This window comes from Chrysemys picta, chromosome 4 (genome assembly GCF_011386835.1).
Source record: "Chrysemys picta bellii isolate R12L10 chromosome 4, ASM1138683v2, whole genome shotgun sequence".
NCBI lineage: Eukaryota > Metazoa > Chordata > Testudines > Emydidae > Chrysemys > Chrysemys picta.
This window is the reverse complement of record NC_088794.1, coordinates 8,035,728-8,045,311: the sequence shown is the minus strand read 5'-3', so window position 1 is coordinate 8,045,311 and position 9,584 is coordinate 8,035,728. Positions and strand designations below refer to the sequence as shown.

Genomic DNA, 9,584 nt, shown 5'->3' with positions numbered 1-9,584 from the left:
TGAAAACCTCCAAAAGGCACTACAGTGAGCCAGGCCAGACAGTCTGAAGCACACACTATTCACAGCCCCTTGTAGCAATACAGGGGATGGGTATCTGTGGGAGGTTCTCACACCTTCCTCTTAAGTGGCTAGTACTGGGCACTGCCAGATGGGATACTGGGCTAGATGGCCATTGGCTCCGAGCCAGTCTGGCTGCCCCTATGTCCCTTCTCAAGGACATGCTCTAGCTTGGCCATCAGATACAGGGGTCGACCCGGGAACTGTGGCCTGGGCTGCTCCAGATGGGGCTGTTTTACAGAGTCAAAGCCCAGGAGTCCCACAGAGCATCTACTCTGACCCACTGTAGAGCACAGGCCATTAAATCCAACCCACTTCCCCATGTTGAGCCCAACGGCTTTACTTAGCCCAAAGCATTTCAGTCCTCTGCTGAACCCCCGAGAACCGGGGGGTGGAGGGGTGGGGAAGACAAGTGAAGTGCCCAAGCCCCTTGAAATGGCAGGAAATGCCCACAATCCCAGTGCGTGAGCATGCCAGGCTGCGGTGGAAGGTGAAAAGCACCGTGGCAGGTCAGATGAGACAGTCATAGCCACGAGGGAAGGCTGAGATAGTGGATGGGAGACGGGAGGGTGCAGGAGGCACAAACCACACTGCAGAGGCCGGGGCTGTGCTGGCGGTTTTTCTTTTTTCTTTTTTTTTTAAACACTTTATTCATAGCATTATTCTGAAGAAAGATTACATCGGACCTCTGTACACGTTCTGAACATGCTTCAGTAGGAAAGACAGCTCCATGGGAACACTTCCCCCCCCAGTCCCTACACCCCCTGCTCCCCAACCACACGCTCCCCCCCCAACCCCAGAGAACCGCTGCCGCCCCCAGTCCTGCCACGGAGGGGGGAATGGTGTGCTCCCCTATACAAAATAACCTTTGCATAGATTATGTTCAAAAGAACCTATTTTACAACAAGGGCTGTACATAAAGAGAAAGGTGGGGGGGCTTGTGTGTTGGGGGGGTCCAACCAATCAGAGCCCCAAGAGTCCTTGGAGCTGAGAGTCTGAAATGTACATAATTAAAAAGAGGACAATTTCTCCTGTGTGTGTCTGTGTGTTGGGGGGGCCACTGCACCCCGTGTTCCAGTCTGTCCCCAGCGGCCAGATTTGGCTGCCCCAGCCTGACAACCTGGCTCCTGCATGGAAGAGCAGGAAGGAAATCGAGAAAAACCCCAGGCGGGAGTGGGAGGCCGCGAATTTGGTCGCGTCAGTTAAAAACCAACCCAAGCTAGTTAAAAAGAAAGGGCGAGTTTTTAGAATTCGGGGAGGGGGGGTGGAGCTCCCTCCACTGGGGGGTGGGGGGGGGGGGTGGGAGGATTTGAACCAGCCCTGGATTGGGCAAGAGGATAGAAATAAAAAAGGGGGTGAAACGCCTGGCCCAATCCAGCCAGGGCCTTGGGCTAATCCCATGCCCAGAACCAGGTGGAGCTACGTACAGCACCCGCCTTGGTTGTTGCCCTGCCTGCTCCGTGATGCCAAGGAGGGGAGCCCTGTTCCCTCACAGAATACTTCTTCCCCAGGGCGGAGCAGCAGGGTCACCCCAGGCTGCCGAGGCTTGCAGCTGGGTTAGCTTGTGCCCAGAGCCAAGCGTGTGTCGGGGCCAGGGGAACCGGACAGCTATGCCACCAGCCCCTCCCGCGGTCAAGTAGTGGTTTAACAGTCCAGACGGGGATGGCAGAGATGTGGGACGCCCAGAGTGGCTGTACTGCTGCCCGAGAAGGGCAGGGATGGGGGTGGGTGGGTAGGTGAGCTCCGATCTATCCCAATGGGAAGAGACTCTGGCATCTCCCAGGCTGTGGTCACGTTTTGGGCTTGCGGCCTCTGATACTTAGTGAGGAGGTAACCATGGCGGCAGGAGCAGCAGTGGCCGAGGGGGTGGGGGCTCCAGCCACCCCCCCCGGCGTGGTGCCGGTGGCCGAGCGGGTGTTGCCAGCTGGGGTGGCGGCGGCGCTTCGCAGGATGCGGTCGGCCGAACTGCCCCGTGGGCACTGCCGCCTCCTGCTGCCGGTGGTTCGGCCTGCGTGGCGGCGGCGGCGCTTGGGCCGCCGCTCGCCCTCCTCACCGCTCAACTCTGCTGAGGACTCTGACTCGCCACCTCCGTCGTCCTCCGATGAGCCGGCAGCCCCGGGCGACTTGCCGCCCTCTGACAAGCATCCCCGCTTGCGCCTTTGATGCTCCTGCTCCAGCGGTGGCACCAAGCTGCCAGGGCGCTGGCGGGTGGAGCGGGCCGGGGTCTGCTCGGAGGTGCTGCTCTCCCCTGACGAGATGCCGTCTGGCTCTGGCTTAGGGGCAGCGCTCTGGGATGGGAGCAGGGCCGAGCACTCGCTGCCCGACTCCAGCTTCTCTTCCTGCCGGAGACGGGCCAGCCGGGTGAGGGGGCGGGCCTCCTCGCCATCCGACGAGCTCTCGCTGGGGGCCTGGCCAGGCTCTTCCTTCCTTCTCCACTTCCTCTTGCGGCCAGGTGGGGGCGGCTCCTTCTCGGCGGAGGTGTCACGGTCCGAGGTTGAGCCAGGGCGAGGGGCTGCTGTCTCCACGCGGGGGGAAGCTGGGTTCTTGGGGGGCCGGCCCCGCTTGCGCTTGGGGGGTGACTCAGTGCTGGGAGTGGCGGGGGCCCATTGTGCCTTGGGGGGCCGGCCCCGCCGGCGCTTCTCCAGGGGGGAGTCATTCTCACTGCTCTCTGTCTTGCTCCTGGGCGAGGCTGGCTCAGGGACCTTGGGTTCCAGCTTCTGGGCACGTGGCTTCAGGGTGCTGGGCGGTGGCCGTGCCTCCCCCTTGCATGGCTGCTTCAGGGTCTTGGGTGAGGATGGCTCAGGAGTCTTGAGCTCTGGCTTCCTGACGCGGGGTACATGGGTGCCGGGTGGTGGCTGTGCTTCCCCCTGGCTTGGCTGCTCTGGAGACTTGTTCTTGGGGGGCCGGCCCCGTTTACGCTTGAGGGGCGGCGGGGGCAGGCTGGGGGGCAGCTCCAGCCCAGATCCCTCGTCTCCCCTCTCCTTGGCGGCCCGGCTCTCCAGCTCAATCCTGCGGCGGGCGGGTAGGTCACGGAGCAGCGGCAGCTCCTTGCTGGAGGGGGACAACTCCAGCTCGGAGATGCTGTGGGCTGAACTGCTGCTGGGGCTCACCACGGTGCTGCCGGTGGTGTCCAGCTTGTGGATGCGGTTGCGCCGGCGTCGGATCAGTTCTTTTTCCTCCACCACGGTGACCAGGCGGCCTGGCAGCTTGCGCAAGACCTTGGCAGCCGGGCCGTCCTGGCCCTGGTGGTTCTGCCGGATCTCCACGTCAGCGCTGGTCCGCCGGCGCGGTGTTTTGGCCGGCGATGGGCTGTCCGAGGAGGAGGTCGTCCCTGGCTGCATTTCCCCCAGCCCCAGGGAGGCGGTGTTGGCTGCACTCACTCCGTCTGGGTGCTTGGGCTGGTCTTCCTGGTCCCCCAGCCCCCTCTTGGACACCTCCTTCAGGCTGCTGCTGCACCCAGTGGCTATCTCCAGTGGCTCTGTGGCACCCTGTGCCAGCTCTCGGGGCTGGGGCTCGGCCAGGCTGTTGGAGAGAGGGGAAGGCCGCTCTAGCCCGTTGTGCTCCTTGCTGGGGGGCAGCGTTTTCAGTCGAGGCAGGGAGTTGGCAGCCTCCAAGGACTGGTTCAGGGAGCCCGAGAGAGGCCACGCTGGCTGGGGCTCCACCTCTCCTGGCCCTTTGCCCTCTGTGGTGGAGAAAGGCTCAGCAGTGGGTGGTTCGACCCCCGTCCTAGCAGCGCAGTGGGTAGGTGTCTCCGGGGGGAGCTCTGCTGCGGGCCTATCGGGTGCCAGGCTCTCCGGCTCCTCTAGGGCACGCCTGACTGGCTCTCCCCTCTTCACGGCCACACTGTCCAGCTCCACTGGGCGTTGGGCCAGCTCTCCGGCTACCTCAGCTTTGCCCAAAGATCCCTTGGCTTTTTCAGGTGACTCCTCCCCAGAGGCTGGCGTCTCTGGGCTTGGCACCGGCTTGTGGGGGGCTGGGATCTCCAGGCTGCAGGGAGCTGGTAGGGGAACTTTCTCTGAGGCAGAAGATGGCTCCATGCTCATCTTCGCTCCTGTCGCGAGCTCCATGGATCCCAGCACCTTTTCCCAAGTGGGTGGGGGTTCCACCCTCAGCATGTGCTCAGCAGGTGGCTTCTTTGAGACTAGCTCCCCTGTGGGTGCTGTGCTCTCATGCCCTAGCAGGGCTGGCGCCCCCAAGACCATCCCCATCTCGGTAGCTGGGAGCGTTGGCTGGGGGGTCTCCTCTCCGGCAGGTGCTACCTCAGGTCTTGGCTGGAGGAGCTTCGCACCTGCTGGTGCCTCAGGTCTTAGGTCCTGGTCCCCAGCAGGAGCTGCCTCTGGTCTGAGTGGGGCCAGCCGGGGCACCCTGTCCCCAGGGGCTGGAGCGTCTGTTCTTGGGGGGGCGCTCCGCAGCACCCGCTCCATGGCAGCCAGAGGTTCTGCTCGCTGTGGGGCACCTCGTAGCACCCTGTCCCCGGGGACTGGGGTGTCTGCTCTCTGAGGGATGGCTCGGAGCACCCGCTCTATGGTGGCTGGGGGCTCGGCTCTCTGGGGGGTGCCTCGCAGCACTTTGTCCCCGGTGGCAGGGGGTTCAGGTCTCTGTGGAGAGGTCCGGAACACCCTCTCCCCGATGATGGGGACCTCTGTTCTGTGAGGGATGGGCCGCAGCACCCTCTCGCCAGCCCCGGGGACCTTGGTTCCCGACTCCTCCCTCTTGGCTGCGGCCTTGCGGGTCAAAGCTGGCGTCTCCTCCCACACCAGGTCCCTGCGGATGGCTGCGCCACGCGTGTTCTGGGCCACCAGGGACAGGTGGTCTTCTGCCTCCTCAGCCTCCAGCCTGGCATGGTGGCCCCGCAGGTGGCGCAGGCTGGGGAGCCGGGCGTGGGGCAACTTGGCATCCACTCCATCTGCCTCGCGCAGGGAGAGGCGAGTGCCCCGCAGTCGCTCACTCATGCGTGTGCCAGTGCGCTCTGGGCCCGCACGGCTGGGCACCTTGGCCTTCTTGCTCTTTTTGATGTAGCCTTCCTCGCTGAGCCGACCCTCGTCCTCGTCGTCAGGCAGCTTGAACACCACCTCATCCTTGGCTTGGTCTATGTCCTTCCGGGCGGCCTCCACCTGCTCCTGTAAAGGAGAGAGACAGCGGTCATCTGCCAGGCAACCACAGAGCATCTGGTCTGGGCCAGGGGGAAGGATACTTGGCCAGATGGGCCCATTGGCCTGATCAGGGCAGGATATTGGGCTAGATGGGCCCATGGGTCTGAGCTAGGGTAGCAGGGAGGAGGCAGGGTACAGGGCTTGAGGGTCCTGTGGGTCTCATCCAGGACGGGATATGAGAGGGGTGTTTGTACCTCGATGGTCCCATGAGCGTGATCTGGGGCAGAATACAGGGGGATAGATAATCCTGTGGGTGTGATCTGGCATGGCAGGGGGGATGGGATACCGGGCTAGATGGACCCCTGGAATGTGATCTGGGGCGGCAGGGAGGATGGGATACCTGGCTAGAAGAGCCCCTGGATGTGATCTGGGGTGGCAAGGGGGACAGGATACTGGGCTAGATAGATTTACACAATGCCTCAGTGCCCCATGGTCACCCCCATCTCCCACGCAGCTGGTGCCCCAGTGTCATCTCCATGAAAGGTCATAAGCCCAGGGGAGTGGGGCTCATAACAGCCTGGGAGATGGTTGCTGTGCGGCCACACCACCGAAGCTGCGTTGCATGGGGGAGCCACGCGCTTGAGGTTTGGAGGTGCTGCCGAAGCCAAGGCTGTGGACAAAGCTACTCTGGCCAGCCAGGATGAGATCCCCCACCCGGCCCCAAGCGATGAAGGGGCTAAAGAGGGTTGCATTCACCTCTGCCTGCTTCAGCTCCTCTCGGCTGATGTCCTCCAGAGAGGCCTCCAGGAAGTTCATGGCATAGCGTTCAATGGGGGTGAGCTGCAAAGGCAGGAGATGATGAACAGGAGTTACCAGAGAGATTGGGGAAGTCAGGACTCCTAGGTTCTATCCCCAGCTCTGGGAGGGGAGTGGGGTCTGCTGGACTAGAGCAGCAGGGGGCTGGGGGTCAGGTCTCTTGGGTCCTATTTCACATAAAAGAGCCCTGAAATGGTGGGCACATATGGTTGGCTAAACCCAGAGTGCAGGGTCTGCTGGAAGAGCTTATGAGATTCTGAACCCACCCAACGAGAGCAGGGCTCATTCCCTCCAGTAGGTGGCAGCAAGGACACAGCCACCCGCTGCTCCCCCAGCTGAGATACACTAGGGTTCGCTCTGCTGCAGGGTAGGAGCAAGGGGAGTGACAGGATGCAGGGTGGATCTCTTTCTAGCCAATCTGCCCCCGCCCTGCACCTGCTCCATGAGCGAGGCGATCTCCTGCTCAGCTTTCGACATCTCCTCCTCCTCCTCCTTGCTGGGCCGCTCGTCCGCGTCCAGGGGGATGTTCTCGTTGAACTCGGCCAGCTCTGCCACCTGCTCAGCCTTGGCCTGCGTGGCCGCCCGGATGTCCTCAGGGTCCTCGGCCTTGCACAGCGCCTGCCGGCCAGACACACTTGTCTCAGTGGGTGGGAAGGTGGAGCTGAGGGAAACCCAGCCCTCCCCGTGGCTGGGTGGGGCTTACCTGCTCCAGGATCTGGGTCTGCTTGTTGGCCATGGGATCCTCCTCATCCTCCTGCGCCATGGTGAGGACCTCCCCTTCCTTCTTGGCTGGCTCATCCAAGGGCATTTCGAAGAGCTCCCGGATGGTTTGCTGAGGGGCAGACACACACAGGTTAGGCAGGGATACCCTCAGGTTATACTGAGCTGTGACCTGCTAGAGTGAGGGGCTTTGTAAGAGCAAGAGCAATGTACTCAGCCAGATTTCTGGGATTGGATTATTTTTTTCACACAACGCACAGTCAATCTGTGGAACTCCTTGCCAGAGGATGTTGTGAAGGCCAAGACTGTAATAGGGTTCAAAAAAGAACTAAATAAGTTCATGGAGGATAGGTCCATCAATGGCTATTAGCCAAGATGGGCAGGAATGGTCTCCCTAGCCTCTGTTTGCCAGAAGCTGGGAATGGGTGATGGGATGGAACACTTGATGATTCCCTGTTCTGTTCATTCCCTTTGGGGCACCTGGCATTAGCCGCTGTCAGAAGACAGGATACTGGGCTAGATGGACCTTTGGTCTGACCCAGTATGGCCATTCTTATGTTCTGTTCTGGGCAGGGAGTGGTGTCTGTTGGGTTAGAGCAGGGGGTGCTAGGAGTCAGGACTCCTGGGTTCTCTCCCCAGCTCTGGGAGGGAAGCTGGGTCTGGCAGGTTGGGGGTGCTGGGAATCTCTAATCCTGGGACCCAGCAGGGAGTTTCAAGCTTCCAGCCCATGATGTAGCTGGTCAGCGAGGGCTGCAATGCAGCAGGGAGTGCGACGGCTGCAGCAGGACCAGGTACCTGTTTGAAGTAAGCTGTGGTGAAGTTCCCGCCCTCAATGGCCATGTCTCCCAGCATCCTCTTCTGATTGGCCTTCTTCAGGATGTTCTCCTCCACTGTCCGCTCGCTGATCAGCCTGCAGGGGGAGGCAGAGAGGCAACTTACCCTCTGGGGCAGGGTCAGCCACACAGAGTGGGAGGGGAGGGGACAAGCACTGCACAGGCTCCCTCTGCTGGACAGGAGGAGTCAGAGCAGGTGACACTGGACAAGTGGCTGACCTGTAGATGTGGACATCGCGGGTCTGGCCGATGCGGTGGCAGCGGTCCTGGGCCTGGGCGTCCATGGTGGGGTTCCAGTCGCTGTCGTAGAACACCACAGTGTCAGCGCCCGTCAGGTTCACCCCCACGCCTCCGCTGCGTGTCGACAGGATGAAGCAGAAGATGCGCCTGTCAGCGTTGAAACGCTCCATCAGCGCCTGCCGAGGGGGTGGGGGGGAAGCCACAGTGAGGGGTAGCAGACAGGATATGGGGCTGGTGGGGTCTAGAGGTTCCAGAAGTGGGGCTGGGAGTCAGGACTCCTGGGTTCTGTCCCCAGCTCTGGGAGGATGAATAGCAGGAGAGGCCTGGGGGCTCTGAGGAGTCCCTAGCCTGGCTGCTAAGGGAACCCCCAGGACACATGGGCTCAAGCAGCCGGCGATACCTGTCTCTGCTCCACGCGGGTGCTGCCGTCCAGGCGCAGGTAGATATGCCCATGGTAGTTCAGGAACTGCTCCAGCACGTCCAGCATGCGGGTCATCTGGGTGAAGATGAGGACCCGGTGTGCCCCAGCCTTCAGCTGTCGCAGCAACAGGTCCAGGGTCTGGAGCTTCCCTGCAGGAAGGAACGGGGATGGTGACCAGGCCAGCCAGGCAGGGGTGGGGACCAAGGACAGCCTGGCCTCTCTGATTCTCCCTCAGCCCCTGCCTGAGCAGAGCGTCTCTGCCCAGCCTTCCTGCTTCCCGCCCCTCCCCTGGATCGGCCAGGGGCCTAGCTAGCCATGGCCCCCACTACCCGGTCCACCCACATACCGCAGTCGTACTGGATGAGGCGCAGGTCGGGGAACTGGGTGCGCATGTTGCAGACGATGCGATGCAGGCCGCTGGCGCGGGGCGAGATCTCCCGCCGCAGCGTCTCCTTGAAGATGGCCTGGTGGAGCAGGAGTGACGGGGGCGGATGAGAGGTGTGAATGGTGATGGCAGGTGCCTCCACGGGAGGCATAGCAAAGATGAACCTGCAGATACAACGGGCATGGCTGAGGGTGTGAACAGCCATGGCACAGCAGCAGGCCAGGGGGACAGAGGACGCGCCTCCACCGTTGTCAGCTCCGGGAGGGGAGCGGGATCTGGTGGGTTACAGTGGGGTGGAGAAGGGGCCTGGGAGTCAGGGCTGCTGGGTTCCAGCCCCAGGCCTGGAATGGGGCAGGATGGGCCTGGGTGCCAGGACTCGAGTTCGAACCCCAGCTCCCCAAGGCAGCTGCACAGATCCCCGTTCCTCACAGAGGGGCCCAGCCGCGCCGCCGGGCGGCGTTACCTCTCAATGATGTCTGCCAACTGCTCAACCCTCTGCTGGGGGATCAGGATGGCCTGGGCAATGGCTGAGGCCCGCTGCCAATACGCCTCTAGGTGCTGGGGGTCCCGATGCACCTGTGCCATGTAGCAGTGGCTGTAGCTGGCCCCCCTCCAGCCATCCAGCTCAGGTGCCACTTCCTGCCCCTCTTCCTCCTGCTCCCGAGGGGGGCCGGGAGGGAAGAGGGTGCAGAGGTGCAGCACCTCGGTGCCATAGATGGGGGCCAGGTTGCAGTGCTGCTCGTTGAGGCGGAAGAGCCGGTCCAGGCGCTCCTCCTTCTGCTTCTTCCGCTTCTCTTCAAGTGATTCCTGCCACCAGGACCGCACAGATGAACGGACGTCAGTGCTGGCGATGGGACGCCCCCTGAGTTGCCTTGCACCTGAGATCCTCTCCCCTCCATCCCGGCCAGTCTGGGCTAGCACAGCTCCCACCTCTTCAGAGATCCTCCCTCCCGCCCAGCTGGTCCAGATCCTTCTCCTCCCCCTCTCCTGGTCCAGTCCTATCCCTGCCCCACTGCACT

At 62.4% G+C, this 9,584-nt stretch overlaps 1 protein-coding gene across 4 annotated transcripts in view; it reads right to left on the bottom strand.

Annotated features, from left to right (window-relative positions):
• Nucleotides 1–663: 663 nt before the first annotated feature.
• SRCAP (Snf2 related CREBBP activator protein) overlaps nucleotides 664–9,584 on the bottom strand; it is a 29,085-nt gene continuing 20,164 nt past the window's right edge. For all 4 annotated transcript variants that reach the window (XM_065594213.1, XM_065594214.1, XM_065594215.1 and 1 more), the window contains exons 26-34: nucleotides 9,029–9,372; nucleotides 8,527–8,729; nucleotides 8,160–8,329; nucleotides 7,739–7,935; nucleotides 7,482–7,596; nucleotides 6,670–6,798; nucleotides 6,402–6,584; nucleotides 5,907–5,990; nucleotides 664–5,177 (exon numbers count right to left, since the gene is read on the bottom strand). In XM_065594213.1, coding sequence (XP_065450285.1) covers nucleotides 1,848–5,177; nucleotides 5,907–5,990; nucleotides 6,402–6,584; nucleotides 6,670–6,798; nucleotides 7,482–7,596; nucleotides 7,739–7,935; nucleotides 8,160–8,329; nucleotides 8,527–8,729; nucleotides 9,029–9,372 — 4,755 coding nt within the window. In that variant the 3' untranslated portion in view covers nucleotides 664–1,847. The remainder of the gene's footprint in view (nucleotides 5,178–5,906; nucleotides 5,991–6,401; nucleotides 6,585–6,669; nucleotides 6,799–7,481; nucleotides 7,597–7,738; nucleotides 7,936–8,159; nucleotides 8,330–8,526; nucleotides 8,730–9,028; nucleotides 9,373–9,584) is intronic.